Below are 16,127 nucleotides of genomic sequence, written 5' to 3' on the forward strand. Positions count from 1 at the left end.
GGGGATGATCTGCTGGAGGCCACCGGAGTCCCCCACAGTGTGGGGGAGACAGGAAGCACCTGCCAGACCAGTGCCATGCCTCTCCCGGGGGGGCTGAAGCCAAGGCCAGGCCCTCTCATCTACTCAAGACCTTGCTCCAGTAACCAGCCCCTCTGCCCTGGACCACTCCCATCAACACACAGCATGTCGGGAATGCTCCGGTTTTGCTCTCACGTCCCCCAGAACCACACACCTTCCCACTTTACAGCAAAACTCTTGCGACACAGGACCTGCACCTCTCATGTTCAATTCATCTCCTTGACCTTTGCCCCCACCAGTGGACCATCATCCCTCCAATTGGGGTCACCAGCTACCCTGGTGGCTCCATAGGGTTATTCTCAGTCTTCCTCCTGCATGGCCTGCAGCAGCGGTCAGCCCGCCCCACACACCCTTGAAACCCATCCTCCCGGGGGGCTTCCAGCACCGAATTCTCACCTGGATTCCCTCCTGCCTCATTGCCCATTCCTCCTTGTCTCCTTTGCTGTGTTCTCCTGACATCCCTGCTTTATAAATGCAGCAGACCTCAAGGCTCAGCCCTGCACATCTACCCTACCCCTCTTCCTCGCTCAAGCATCTCTTCTGAACTCCCTCTCTCTCTGCTCCAGCCACACCTGATTCTCTGCTGAACAACTCTGCCAGCTCAAGCCTTTGCACATGGCATCCTTTGTGTCTGGACAGCCTCTCCACCAGACATCTGCATGCTTATGCCTCCACCTCCTTTGATGACATCTTGCTGACATCCCATTTACAACTGCAAACAACTCCTGACCCTCACCACTCCTCACACTCCATTTTCTTGATTTATTTTTCCCTATAGCAGTTGCCATCCACCACTGGAATAAGGGCCACAAGGGGTGAGCTCTTCCTCTCTTTGCTCACTCCCAGGTACACAGTCCTAGGACAGTGCCAGGTGCAGAGCAGGTGTTCACTACACACTTGCAGTGTGAATACTGAACAGATTACAGGCTCACTACTACCTGTGATCTTAGAACTTCAAGGACATCCAGGAAAGCATCACATATATTTCCATTTCTCTCTCAGGGCTGATCTTCTCTTCCCTACCCTCCAATGGGGATAAGGCATGCACCACCATGGCTTTGAAACAGGAGGGAAGGGGGCAGGGCACAACCTTGAGAAGAATGACATAGTTGTGAAAGTGAAAGTCACTCAGTCGCGTCTGACTCTTTGTGACCCCATGGACTAGAAAATCCATGGAATTCTCCAGGCCAGAATACTGAAGTGGGTAGCCCTTCCCTTCTCCTGGGGTTCTTCCCAACCCAGGGATCAAACCCAGGTCTCCCGCATTGCAGGGGGATTCTTTACCAGCTGAGCCACAAGGGAAGCCCAAGAATACTGGAGTGGGTAGCCTGTCCCTTCTCCAGCGGATCTTCCCAACCCAGAAATCGAACGGGGGTCTCCTGCATTGCAGGCGGGTTCTTTACCAACTGAGCTATCAGGGAAGCCCCACAGTCCACATATCAGGGAAGCCACATAGTCATAGGACATGACAAAAACTGATCAGAACTACCTAGATCCAAGATGGCAGTAGACCTGGAGCCTCATTATATCTTCATTGTAATATATTAGCTAAATGACAGACTCACCCGCAACATGAGAGTTCAGAGCTAACCATAAAAGGCTAAACAGTGGGCAGTGGCCCAATGCCTGGAAATCCGTGCCCTTCCTCCCACCCTCAAGAGTTGGAATCCTCCCACTCATTAGCCTATGAAATTACCCAGCCCACAAAAACTAACCAAGCCATATATCAGGGCCTCTGGTCCTCTAAGCTGGCCTACACTCTGTGGAGTATGCTTCACTCTAAATAAACCCACTTCTTATGTATCAGTTTGACTCTCAGTGGATTCTTTCTGTGATAAGACATCAAGGACCTGAGCTTCACTAAGTCTTGACAAGCCTGTGATCTCAATTAAGAGCGTGGGTTCAAGTCCCAATCTGAGCTGCACGGTTTTGGTTTCAGAATTTCCCAGGGCCACTCCTGGTCCTGAGTTCCAGGAAAGCCACAAGTTCACTCTGGCCTTCTAAAAGCTGGAGAGTCTGGATCTGCTGCCTATCCAGATGGCGAGTCAGACAGTTGCACTTGGCTTTCTTCCAAACCAGGGGCCCCATGTGGCTCCTCTCTACTTGTGAGAGGAGCCTTGGGCTTGAGGGTGGAAAAGTATAAGAGATGTATGCTGGGCCTCAGACCCTGAGCAGAAGAGACCCTCCTGAACCTCCAGATACAGACAACACTCTGCTCCTCCGGAGTTTTTGAGCCTCTTATCACCTCTGAACTTTCAACATTCCTGAGACAGCAGGATCATCCCCATTCACCAGGTAAGAAAGCCAAGACTCAGAGAAGTTGAGGGTTCTGCTTGCCTGAGGTCACACAGGCAGCTAGAAGCAATCTGGAACCAACTCTTGAACAATGATCTACTGAGGATTTATCATGTTCAGCAGAGATGCACTTGACATGGTCACTTCCCTTAATGGTTCACATTCTACTCTGGAGAACTGGAAACTTCCAAATCTTGACCCACAGTCTTTCAGCAGAGTTCACCTTCCACCAGGGCTGCCACAGACTGGCCAGAAGCAGGGAAGCTCAAGAGCTTCAGACCCGAGATTCTGGTCTGAAGGCTTCATGTGCGTCACGAGGTCTGGCACATAGAGCCCTGGGTGAGGCCTGAGAGACTCGATCCTTTGGCTGCCAACCACTGCCTGTATTCGACATCAGAGGACATATTCAGAAGTGATAGACTTTTGATGGTGTGCCTTTGGATGAGCTTCAATCATCAGATGTCTGTTAGAACATGAGCTTGTGGCGGTCAGGGAGCAGTGCCTTGCACACAACAGGTGCTCAATAAATGAGGGTTCCAAGAACTGTGATTCTGCTGGGCCTGAGCTGCCCAGTGGGGTCAGAGTGGGAACCGGTGGGTCAGAGGGGCCAGGAGTGCACAGTCAGGGGCTTCCTGCCTGGATCCCACATTCTGGCAGAGAGGGCCACCCCCACCTTGGCAATCTAGGGATGCACAACGCTGCCTGGAGCGAGGGCCCCTTAGCACCCCTCTGAGCTTGCCAAGCCCCGTGCCCTCCCGGGCGGTGTTACCTGGGAGACGTGGGACTGCGTCTTCTCGCTCTCGCCATCACCCTCCGTCTTGTCGGCCAGCAGTCCCTGCACCTGGTACTCCAGCACATAGCTGTCAATGAAGCGCTCCAGCTCCTCGATCTCCTGGGAGCGGCTGCTCCCAGCCTCGGAGGAGGCGGACGCTGCTGAAGAGTTCTCCATCCCTCCCGCTCAGGGGCCTGGGCTGCGGGAGGCAGAGGACAGACGGGCTCTGTGAGATGACGCTGCTGGAGGCAGAGATGGGGACCCCACCTGAGAAGCCCCCCCCTCCCGGAGGCACTCCCGCATCCATCCTGCCCTCTCCCAAGACCTCGAGCAGTCAGTGGGGCGCCGGCTGGCCTTTAGCAAGTGGAGAGGAAGCTGTGATTCCTCCCAGGGGGTGGAGAAGGAGACTCAGGCCCAGGGAAGGGCCAGTATTGTGCCTAATTGTCCAGCATCGTAACTGGGGCCATGCTGGGTGTCAGTTCACACCTAGATCTTACCACTCAGGAGAAAGCGGAAAATGGGACCCAGCCTACCACCCCAGCCCCATTTTCCAACATGGAGGTAACAAAATCTATCATAAAGCAGAATAAGACCAACCACAGGCGTCTATGTCCCTGACTTCAGCACTGAGGCACACAAATGCTTTAAAGGGCCTGGGCCTCCAAGGAATACCTCCTTCCAAAGACATATGTTCCAGACGATCCCTAAATTTGGTGAAGACGGTAGGCGATAATGTGATTCTGCAGCCCTGTTAATGGTGTGTCCAGTAGGACATACATGCTATACTCGGTCTCTAAGGACATGACTAGCTTTTAATGATACAATGTGTAAGGCCCAGCGGGTTGTCTGGGAGGGTATGGTTCAGTTATGGACACTGCCTGGTCACCCTCCATAGGAGCATGACACCCTCATTAACAGCTCAGGCCCTCTCCCTGAGAAGCTTGACATAAAGTTTGACCAGTGTTCCATGGATACATATTAAAGTCCACCAATAAAACTGCTGTCCCTAGGAGGAATTCCCTGGCAGTTCAGGGGTCAGGACTCTGCACTTCCACTGCATATGACACGAGTTCCATCCCTAGGCAGGGAACTAAGATCCTCTATACCCTGAGGCATTGCTTAAAAAAAAAGCTGTCCGTCTCCAACAGGATTGGTTAACCTAGCAGCTGCAGGGGCCCAGGCCTGCAGGGACACCTCCATTGTCCACTCTTGCCCTCAAAGCTCCCCGCAGCCCACCTGGAAGTTGAGAAAGCTAGAACCACTCTTATCACTGGGTCCCTTCCCACCAGGGACACCCGCCACCCCTGCTCCCGACAGGAAGGGGCTTTAAAGATGGTCTGGCATCCCTTCCACTTTTTGAAAATCAGGGCTTTCCAGGGGGAGTCCGCTGAGCAGAAAAAGCAGAGAAAGCACACGGCTTCACCATCAGAACTAGAACAAGAGTCTTCTACCAAATCACCACCCTTAGATACACAAAGACCCAAGTAACTATGCGCGAGGCTCTGAGACCACAAAGGGCTTTCGGCACCTCGAACGTGTTGTGGGTAATAAAGACAACTTCCTGGTATGTTTAAAAGAACACTTGAATTTCAAAATCTTGGATTACTGAGAGCTTTTTAAGGACACAGTTATTCACCAATACTTAAGGCTTTGTTGAGTTTTTAATCGTAATGAATCCAAAACAGGACAAGAAGCGGCCCAAGGGGTTCCAGAAATGCTGCGAGACCATGAAGGCTGACTCCCCCAAACCCTCCCAGGCTCCCCGGAGGCTTTGTTGACCGTGGGGAGGAAGAACTGCCCCGGCGGGCCCACATTCTCCAGCTGACTTCCTGCTTCAGGTTTTGGCTTTTGGCTGCTGCACGAGACCCAGGCTCCCGTGGACCCCAGACCAGCTACAGGGGGTACATGCTGGGCTTCAGCTCAGTGACCTGGGGGCTCGTGGGTGTGTCCACCTGCCCCAGAGGGAGAAGCCTGTGGTTTCAGGCTTGGGTGCTCTCTTCAGAGTCGGGGAACCCAGGGGTGGAGGCCTAGGTGGCGGTGCGTCTGCAGGCATTTTGCTCAGATTGAAATAAGTGTGCCTGGTGGTGCAAGGGCCACTTCCTCCACCTGCCACTCAAGGCCCAGAGTGGTCTTACTTTCTTCCTACCACCAACCCCACCGCTCAGACAGCTGCCTCCCACCCCTTGGCCACTCTGCTTTTTGTCCTGGATGCAAGTCAAGTGTGGCAGGCTTCAGAACTCAAGAGGACCCTGAGCGTACACTTTCTCCCAGTTACTCAATCAAACATTAACCTAGGAACTCCTGGGAGAGGATTCTGTAAATGTAATTAAACTCCAAGTCAGCAGATCTGAAGAGAGACAGAGTATTCAGCAGGGCCTGACCCAATCACATGAGCCCCTTACATCCAAGGCTGGAGGGAGAAACAGAGTTGCCTGCCTGAAGGAGAAGGAATGTGTGCAGGGATCGTGGGCAGCCTCTAGAGGCTGAGAGCCATCCCTGGTCGATGACTGATCAGGAAAAGTGCTTCCGGCCTGCAACAGCAAGAAGTAAATTCAACAAGCCCTGAACTTAGGGGCAAGTTTCGTCTCCCAGAGCCTCCAGACAGAACCCAGCCTGACCGACACTCTGATTTCAGCTTCCTGCTATACCGAGAGGGGCTTCTTACTTCCAACCCTGTGAGATGATAAACAGGCATCATTCCAAGCCATTAAGTTTGTGGCAATAAACCACTAACATGGGACACTCTTTCTGCCTCTGTGCTTTTGCTCACACTGTATCCCTCACCCAAAGTCAATTTCCCCTTCCTTCCACCTGCCCAGTCTAGGGGTCCTTATACTCACGAGGGGCTAGAACCTTAGAGGTCAGTGCCAACTAGCCCAATCCCCGACTTTAACAGTGGCGAGTGGGCAAAGGATTCACCCAGTCTCAGCCTAGGGGCATGAATACAACAGCCCCTATTAATAACAGGAGCTGCTAATGTATCTGCACATGTAGCCTGGGCCAGCATCCTCCTCAGCACTCCATAGACCTTCATCCACTTACCCCTCATGGTAACTCTATCCGATTGATACAAAAAGAGAAAACTAGGGTTCAGGGAGGTTAAGTCACTTGCCCAAGAACACACAGCGGAGCTACAGGTCCACCTACACCTCACTCCCTCTTTTTTATTTTAATGGAATCTAATTGCTTTACAACATTGTGTTAGTTTCTACTACACAACAAAGTGAATCAGGTATGCGTGTGTGCTAAGTCGTGTCCAACTCTGCATGACCCCATGGACTAGTGTAGCCCACCAGGCTCCCCTTTCCATGGGATTGTCCAGGCAAGAATGCTGGAGTGGGTTGCCATGTTCTTTTCCTGGGGATCTTCCTCACCCAGGGATCAAACCTGCGCGTCTTACATCTCCTGCATTGGCCAGGGGGAATCCTTTACCACTAGCGCCACCTGGGAAGCCCAAAATCAGGTATATGTATACCATCCCTGCCCTTTTGGACCTTCCTCTCACCCCCACTCTCGCCCCTGCCATCCCAGCCATCTAGGTCATCACAGAGCATGGAGCTGAGCTTCCTGGGCTTTATCATCCCACCTCCTGGCAGCCTGCTCAGGCCCTCAGGAAATCTCCCACTCCTTTTACCACCGCCCTTGCAAAGCCCAGTGAATTCTTCAGCGCTGTGTGTGTCCTAACCTCCACTGGGCTGCAGGCTCGAGAGGGCTGGGCCCCGTGCCTCGCTCACACACGGCCCTGGGCAGGCGGCCGGCCTCGGCAGGATAGGGTGATAAGGTTGGTGCCCAGAGAAGGCTGAAAAGGAGCCGCCTGCAGAAAAGGCCAGTGTCTGAGGCCGCGCCCATGATTCCTCGAAGAACTTCAGATCTTATCACGGGCTTCTGGCTCCCGTCTCAGGTGCGGGCAGAGGGCTGGGCTCTGTAGGAACTAGCCAGGAATGTTTCCAGGAGGACCGAGTGCCCTGCCCCGCCTATACAGCCGGCTCCGCCCACACGGCCGGCTCCGCCCTGCCCTGCTGGGGCTCCCAGGCTCTCATGGGCCTGTCACGGGGCCACACCATCGTCCCGGGAGGGAGGCAGGGGGCAGAAATCACCCCCTGCTGGCTCACTGAGGAAAGGGGTGAGGGGGGGGGCTTGAGACACATTCCCACCCTGGAGAATCCTGGTGCCCAGAGGGAAAAGGAGCAGACCCCACGCTAGTCGCTGGTTTTGGAGACCGCCTTCCACGCCAATCACTGTGGCCCAGACAGGGTCTCCCGCGCAGCCCGACGGCACGTCCCCTCAGCCGCCCAGGGCTCCTCGGACACGGGGCACCTCGGAGCAGGGGGAGCTGACAGCCGCCGCGGCAGCCCTGGACGGGGACAAACCCTCCCTCTCAGTCTCTCAGATAAAGCTGAGGCGCCTTCTCCGTGGTCCCACAGGGCGACCCAGGGCACGGAGCCCAGCGGCCCACAGTGGTGACCAGACAGTCCGTGACGCCCCTTTGCCGACCCCCTCCTTCTGTGTCTCTCCCCCCAGAGAGACCTGTTCCTGGGGTATCACTTGGTCGGGCTCATTTGTCTGTTCTACAATGAGCCCCAACCAGGATGCAAGTCCCTCCTTCAGAAGAAAGCCCCGAGCTTTCTCTCTTTACCGGAGAAGAGGGAGGCGGGAGAGAAGAGATTTGCGCCTACATCATCCATCTCCTAGGCCATCAGCCAGGCACTCACTCCCCCACTTTCAATAGAGGTAAAACACATATAACTCAAAATACCACTGTAGCCATTTTCAAGTGTACAATTCAGTGGCATTAAGTACATTCATCAAGCTGTGGTTTTTCCAATAGTCATGTACGGATGTGAGAGTTGGACTATGAAGAAAGCTGAGCACCGAAAGATTGAACTGTGGTGTTGGATAAGGCTCTTGAGAATCCCTTGAACTGCAAGGAGATCCAACCAGTCCATCCTAAAGGAGATCAGTCCTGGGTGTTCATTGGAAGGACTGATGCTGAAGCTCAAATTCCAAAACTTTGGCCACCTGATGCGTAGAACTGACTCACTGTAAAAGACCCTGATGCTGGGAAAGATTGAAGGCGGGAGAAGGGGATGACAGAGGATGATGGTTGGATGGCATCTGCAACTCGATGGACATGAGTTTGGGCAAGCTCTGGGAGTTGGTGATGGACAGGGAGGCCTGGCATGCTGTAGTCCATGGGGTCGCAAAGAGTCAGACACAACTGAGCAACTGAACTGAACTGAAGTACATTCACAGTACTACATAAGCACTACCACTATCTATTTCCAGAAGACTGTCATCATCCCAACAGAAACCTGGTGCCCGTTAAACAGCCCTCCATCCCCTGTCGCAGCCCCTGGCGACTGCCCTACTTTCTCTCTGAACTTGACTCCTCTGCATATCTCATTTAGGTGGCATCATACAACATCTGTCTTTTTGTGACTGGTTTATTTCACTTCTGATGTTTTCAAGATTCATTCATGTTGTAGCATGTGTCAGAATTTCACACCTTTTGTGGATGAATAATAATACACTGTGTTACAATAACAGATTTATGTATGGACCACATTTTGTTTATCATCAATGGACACTCAGGCTATTCTCACCTTTGGCTATTGTGATTAATGCTGCTACATACATGGGTGTACAAGTATCTATTTAAGTTCTTGTTTGCAATTCTCTGGTAACTCAGACAGTAAAGAGTCTACCTGCAATGCGGGAGACCTGGGTTCGATCCCTGGGTCGGGAAGATCCCCTGGAGGAGGAAATGACAACTAACTCTAGTATTCTTGCCTGGAAAATCCCATGGACAGAGGAGCCTGGCAGGCTACATACAGTCCATGGGGTCGCAAAGAGTCAGACACGACTGAGGAACATCACTTGCTTTCTTCTTTCTTTTGCAATTCTCTGGAGGAAAAGCCTAGAAGGACCACTCTACTTCTAAGGTAAAAACAGTGAGGAGGCACGGAGTGAACTCCAGGCTGGAGGAGACCAGGGAAATAAAGAGATACTTCTCTCCAGGACTTGTTCTGCTCCCTTCCTGCTGGTGCTCTGGGGTCTCCTCCTGGCTCCGCTTTTCACTCACAGTAAGATCAGGATATGCGCTCAGTCGCTTCAGTCGTGTCCAACTCTTTGCGACCCCATGGACTGCAGCCCACTAGGCTCTTCTGTCCATGAGGTTCTCCAGGCAAGAATACTGGAGTGGGCTACCATGCCCTCCTCCAGGGGGTCTTCCCGCCCCAGGGATCAAACCTGTTTGGCAGGTGGGTTCTTCACCACTAACACCACCTGGGAAGCATAGAGCAGGATGGGAAATCCCCAGACAGTTGGGCTGCTGAGTAAGCTGAGAGCCAGCAAGAAGAGCTTATGTTTTAATGATCAGTGAAAAGTGGAAAGGGGGCTGGGCCCAGAGGAAGGAGAAAGAGAGGCAAGGCTGGACAAGGAGAAAAAACACCTCCCCCAGCTGCAGCCATCCAAGATGTGGTCTGTGGGGCTGAGGCCAGATCTCAGGAACACGCCCTGCAGCCTTTCAGGGCCCCCTCCTTGCCCGGCCCTGCCTCCAGCCCCTGCCAGGTGATGGATGCCCAGGAACAAAAAGGCAGGCAGCAGGCATGGGGAAAGTGCTGAGGCCGCACTTTGCTGTAAAAGGCAGGCAGCCCCGGAGCCTGTAGGCGGGAGGCGGGGCCCGGGTGGGCACAGAGGGGCTGAGGCTGAGGGGCGCTGTGGTTCCTTGGGAAACCAGTGTCAGCAAAGGCGCTTCTGCTGACGCTGCTCCGGCTGAAGTCAGGAATCTCGCTCCCCCAGCCCTCTGGGCCTGCCCGCCTCTCAACGAGGGCTCTAGAGGAGAAGGCAGGGCCTAGAGAGGAGAAGCTGGAACCATCCCAGCCCTCTCAGCATCCTTTCCCACCGGCCCTGTGACAAATGGCATTAGCAGCTGTAAATGTAGCCAATCCCTTTAAGAACAGCCAAGCATTAGAGGAATTACCTCCTCTCCAACCCCCAGGACCAGCTCAGTGACCTGCCAACCAGATGAGAGTTTCTGCTTCACAGCCTGCCAGCTCTTCTCTGGGGGCACCCAACAATTCCAGGCCCTGGAAAGGGGAGCCCTGCACCCCTCACCCTCCAGTGGACCCTTTCGCCACAGGTCCTCAGCACACAGCTCGCCCAGGACTTCCTCAGAGAGGAAGCCCAGGGCTCATTTTCCGGCTTTCGGCTCCACAAAGGGTCTGGCCTCCTGGCCCGCAGGCCCCACTACAGGGAGTGGGCTCTTGAGCTCAGTGACCCCGGGGACTCACGGGTCTGTCCCCCTGAACCCAGCAGGACAGCAACTCTACAGATGGATGGCAGGCCCCTCTGAGCTGTGGTGAGCGGCAGGGCCCAGCCAGTCAGCACTGCTCCCTCACTGTTGAATGAATCGCATCTACCCACCACTTCTCCAGCACCCCTTTCCCAAGCCACTGGGCCTCAGTCCCCCACCTGGACCCCCTCCAGCAGGCGCTCCTGATGACCCTGCTCCACACCAAGGCCTGCCCTTCTCCCTTCCCGCCTCCATACAGAGCTGACAACTGCCACCTACACGCAGAGCCTGCAGCCCCCAGAGCAGGGCCAGGCCGGGCTGCCCCACCAGGAGTGCGGGAGGAGAGAGGCCAGCTGCCAGGGGAGGAGGGCGCCAGAGCCCTCCCCGAGGAAGCCACGGGCACCCCCTTCACCACGTCCTGCTGCCAAGCCACCCCTCGAGTCCAGCCCACGCTCCAGCTCCTGCACACTCAGGACTCAGGAAGAATGCCTTCCGTTCCCCTCAACCTGCAGCCCTCACGCTCAGCCACCGGTGCCAGTGCTGGCCCGGGACTCTGGTGTTCACCCCAGAAAAGCAGGGGGCTTCGGAAGAGGCCTTTGTGTACAGGAGCCTCAGACCCTCAACCACCGGAAGTGGAGAAGTTCAGAAATACTAGGAGCTGGACGCTACCCCAGATATCAGCATTGTTTACCAGTGCAGAAGTCAGGACACCTGGTGTCCTCCACATGTCTGATACCAATGTAACCCTCTGTCACTCAAACATCAGACAGGGCTTAGCTGTGGCGCTGTTTTTCTAACTACAAGTCTCCATGGCTTTTGTGGACTGCAAAATAAACTGAGTGTAAGACAAAATCCAGGAGACACAGGTTCGATCCCTGGGTGGGGAATATCCCCTGCGGGAGGGCATGGCAACCCACTCCAGTATTCTTGCCTGGACAATCCCATGGACAGAGGAGCCTGGTGAGCTACAGTCCATGGGGTCACAAAGAGTCAGACATGGCTAAACACACACAAGACAAAATCACGATCTCAGCATTAAAATGGTAGAACGCAGTTGAAAATTCCAGTGAGTAACACACATTAAAAGTGGAACTATTGTTTCATGGAAATTTTGTCTCATCTAAATATATCACGGAAATACATATTTATTTCTGTGATGCATGGTCAAAATAGTTTATGAAAAGCGGCCCACAGCAGCACTTCCCAAACTTGCACGTGTGCAGTGATCACAGGCGATCTTGTTAAGATGCAGATTTGGATTCGGTGGACCCCAGGTGGGGCCCAAGAGGCTGCATATTTCACAAGCTCCCAGTAGGTGATGCTGCTGCTGGTCAGAGGACCACGCTTTGAATAGCCAAGATCTAGAAAAACCCGTCACATTCTCTCTATCCACTATTCAGCTATTCCATCCTGGCTGGAAGATGGGTAGATTCTCCATCCTGACTCTTTGGCCTGCTGGCCGGCTCTCAGGGTAAGGGGCAGTTTCTCTCATGGCCAACTCAGGGCCAGGCAGGACCTCAACAGGCCGAACGAGTGTATCCATGGGCCCTGAGATGGCATACTTCCACCCTGGGCTCTCAGCATCAGGAACACATAACAGCGCTCGCTTAGAGTCCGACAGGGCCAGACATGCCCAGCTGCTCTCACCAAGCTGGAGGGGCTCCTGACATCTAAGCCACGTGACCTCAACAGATCTTAAGAGAATTCAGCGATCCAGCCACTGCTCTATCCCTAGACGCTCCTGCTGCCCAGACGAGGAAACTGGAGCCCAGAGAAGCGGAGGACCTGCTCGGAGCCATTCAGATGCCTAATGGATAGGGCCTGGCCTGTAATGCAGGTCCCCAAGCCCCTGAGAGTCTCCCATCCCCAGAAAGCCTCTCCTGAGCTGAGTCACCTCTCCCTTCCCCCAGTGACTGCCAACATCTTTGGACCCCAAGTGCAGTTCTGAGTCACAGTCATTATCATCAGTCGTGTCTGACTCTTTGCAACCCCATGGACTGTAGCCTACCAGGCTCCTCCATCCAAGGGATTTTTCCAGGCAAGAATACTGGAGTGGGTTGCCATTTCCCTCTGCATAACATCAGCCAGTTACTCCTAAATAACAGACGACCCCCAAGTCATTGCATCATTTTCACACCCTCACCCCACACAGAGCCCTGGGCCAAGCTCTGTGGATCTTTCAGAGCTTCCATGGAGAGAACAAGGGACCTGGGCCTCACTGCCCTCTCCCCAGAGCAGCCTCCGGATAATGGAGAAGATGGATTGGTTTTGCCAGCGAGGGGACAGATCACCAAGAGCCTGGAAGGCAGGAGCGTTGCTGTGAGCCCTTCTCTCCCCAGCACGCTCACCACGGCAGCACCGGGAGAGGCATCCGAGATGGGGATCGGGGGGAGAGAGAACAGATGCACCCATCGTGGTCCATGCAGAGGACACCCCATCACATTCCAGTCTCCCAACTGGGATTCCTCTGGAGGAAAAAGGGGCTTCCCAGCTGGCACAGTGGTAAAGAATCCGCTTGCCAATGCAGGAGACGCAAGAGATTCAGGTTCGATGCCTGGATTGAGACGATCCCCTGGAGGAAGGCATGGCAACCCACTCCAGTATTCTTGCCTGGAAAATCCCGTAGGCAGAGGAACCTGGCGGGCTACAGTCCATGGGGTCACAAAGAGCTGGACACGATTGAGTGACTGAGAATGCATGCTGGAGGAAAAACACACTCTCCGACCCTGTGGAGGCCTCCACACCAGCAGAGGAGCCCAGACCAACTAGGAGAAGGGCATCCAGGATGGACTCGAGATGCCCAGCCCCTGCTCTGTCCCTGGACGCCCCTGCTGCCAGCTCTGCCCTCCCCGCCAGCCTCCGGGGCCAACAGGAGACTCCACGGGGCTCCAGGCGCTGACTGCACACCTGCTCCCTTGGCCAAGCACGGGCTGCCTCCTGACACCTTCTCATCCTCCCTTGTGCTGCCACCCAGCTCTTATCCTGCTCCTGAATTTTTTATGGGGTTTTATCTTGTCCTGACAAGACTTCACGGTCCTTGGGGGCCCCGCTTCTTCCTGTATTTCTCACCATCTCAAGCCCAGGATGGCAGACAGGCCCCCGGGTCCCCAGCCCTCTCACGCCCAGCCTGAGGCACACCTTCCCGGAGAGTGGGGTTCCCCAGCTCCTTTGCCCACTGCTGCTGGGCCCAAGCTCCCCCCACCCCCAGCCCCCTTCCCAGCTCTTAGAACATTACAACCAAGGATGCTTTGGGGTAGGGGGGTTGCGGGGAGGGGGAAACCTGTCCCATTCCCCATCTCAACAGCCGCCAGAGTCACCTGGTCCCAGAATCAAGACTGTAACCTCTTCCCACCACATTCTAGACCTTTCTTAAGGCAACTCACCTCCACAGGTAATGAGCACCTGCTGTATGCTATGCCCCATAGGTTTGAGGGAGCATGGAAGTCACAGGCCGCAGGGTCACTGGTCAGCCAGCCCCACACCTGGCTGGAGTCAGGTAGCTTCTTCCCTGTCCCCTCCCCGTAAGAGAGGGGAACATCATAGCTCCAGGTTCCAATGCAGGCTAAACCAAGCTCTGTAACCTTAGGTAGCCTGTTTCCGCATCTTTAAAGTTGACTAGTGATGAAAGTACCATCTCGGTAAAGTGTTGGGAGGATGAAGTGAGAAGGAGCTCGTGAGAAGCTGAGAGTGTGGGTCCCACCCCCAGCCTTCAAAAGCTTCCGAGTTGACGGACAAAGAGTGGAAACTCAGAGCGCGCCCAGAAGGGAGCCCCGCAGTGTCCTCTCTGAACCCAGCATCGCCCCTGGGAGAGCACCTCGGGTAAAGGCCTCCAAGCTCCTCCGAGCCTGGTGGCCCAGCGCCCGTCTCAGGTGACACCCTCTCCACTGTCTCTCTCGTGATATCCAGGGTCCCCATCATCCTGCTCCCTCCTGGCCATGGCTCCCCGAGCCAGCCCAGCTGGAGGGGTGACAAGCCCAGGTGGTTTCCAAGAGGTTGACGGGGGGGTCTCAGAAGCTGGAGCAGGCTCCCCACAGCCTGTCCCTGGGGGTGTGAGGGCAGGGGGCTGTGACCCCCGGGCCGGTCTCGCCGCTGAGGAGGAGAGCTGGCTCCCTCTGAGACCAGCACCCCTTCCTTCCCTCCGCCCTCCTCACCCTGTAGGCCGCTCAGTCAAGCCCACCTCCGGATGCCACCCTGACCACGCCAGCCCACAGAGTCCCCCCGAACACCCACAGCAGCTGCCCGCTGGGCCTTTTGGCCTCCGTCCCCAGGCACCTTGGATGACCAACTCCTCCCTCACAGGCGAGTAACCACGAAGAAGAGACTGCAAAGGCTCATTCGGGGTTATACCATCACATCTGTCCAGGATTTTTAAAATATTCAAGCCAATTTTACAAACCAGAAGATTTCACAGTAAAATCCCCATTTCTGATGTTCTTCAAAGCCCGGGAGATCCACCAATACTGGCCACCTCCCCACACTGGAAGCATAAGTAAAGCGGGGCTAGGCTCTTCAGACAGGGCATGCAGTGGCCAGTTCTCCACAGGCCCCAATGCTCCCTAATTCCCCACGGCCCACAGCCATCACTCTCATGAGGCTCCACGCACTCACAAGTTACCTGCCTGGTCCTCGCCAACATCCAAGTTTGAGCCCCTCCTGCAAGAAAATAATGAGGAGTGTCCCTAAGAACCTGGCAATCAAGAATAAGGATTGTCCCCTGGGAGTTACAATGGGAAATCAATACACGACAGTCCAAAATAGAAACATGCAGAGTCACTGCAAAGGGGAGAAGGAAAGGTTTCCGGATCAGCAGGACGCCACCCTAACCTGGTTGAAGACAAGCCGCAGAGCTATTATAGGAAGACTGTGTCACTGCAGGGATTGGGCTGCACTGGAAACAAAGAAAACAGTCAACCATAGAAGGCAGTGTACCCCCAAATTCTGTTCAGGGAAAAAGGTGCACCTCCTGGGTGTCTTCAGGGGGTCCAAGTAAATGGACAGGGTTGTCCCACTGCTCCCTATAAAGCCCCCACCGCACTCCAGCTCAGCCCTAACGTGGTCTTGGGGGCTGCCTCCTTCCTCGGCTGAAACACAAGCTCTTGGAGGCCGAGGACAAGCTGCCTCCTTCCCCTGTGACCTGGGAGCCAGACCTGAGCCCACCGCAGACATTCAGTTAATCACTGAGCATTTGATATGAGAGTTGGAGCATAAAGAAGGCTGAGTGCTGAAGAATCGATGCCTTCAAACTACAGTGCTGGAAAAAAAACTTTTGAGAGTCCCTTGGACAGCAAGGAGATCAAACCAGTCAAACATAAAGGAAATCAACCCTGAATGTTCATTGGAAGGAACAATGTTGAAGCTGAAGCTGCCATAATTTGGCCACCTGATGTGAGGAGCCAACTCATTGGAAAAGACCCTTGATGCTGGGAACAACTGAAGGCAGGAAGAGAAGAGGCGACAGATGGTTGGATGGCATCACCGACTCAATGGACATGAGTGTGAGCAAACTCTGGCAGAGACAGGGAAGCCTGGTGTGCTGCAGTCCACGGGGTCGCAGAGAGTCGGGCATGACTGAGTGACTAGACAACAACAATTTGGGGCTTCCCTGGTGGCTCAGTGGTTAAAAAAAAATCCGCCTGCCAGTGCAAGAGACATGGGTTTGATCCCTGGTCTAGGAAGATCCCACATGCC

The 16,127-nt window shown here is 54.5% G+C and overlaps 1 protein-coding gene across 6 annotated transcripts in view; it reads right to left on the reverse strand.

Annotated features, from left to right (window-relative positions):
* The window catches only part of CTIF (cap binding complex dependent translation initiation factor), a 316,461-nt gene that overhangs the window by 235,942 nt on the left and 64,392 nt on the right, over positions 1 to 16,127 (reverse strand). For all 6 annotated transcript variants that reach the window (XM_070452588.1, XM_070452587.1, XM_070452584.1 and 3 more), the window contains one exon: positions 3,143 to 3,344. In XM_070452588.1, coding sequence (XP_070308689.1) covers positions 3,143 to 3,322 — 180 coding nt within the window. In that variant the 5' untranslated portion in view covers positions 3,323 to 3,344. The remainder of the gene's footprint in view (positions 1 to 3,142; positions 3,345 to 16,127) is intronic.

This window comes from Odocoileus virginianus, chromosome 22 (assembly GCF_023699985.2).
Source record: "Odocoileus virginianus isolate 20LAN1187 ecotype Illinois chromosome 22, Ovbor_1.2, whole genome shotgun sequence".
NCBI lineage: Eukaryota > Metazoa > Chordata > Mammalia > Artiodactyla > Cervidae > Odocoileus > Odocoileus virginianus.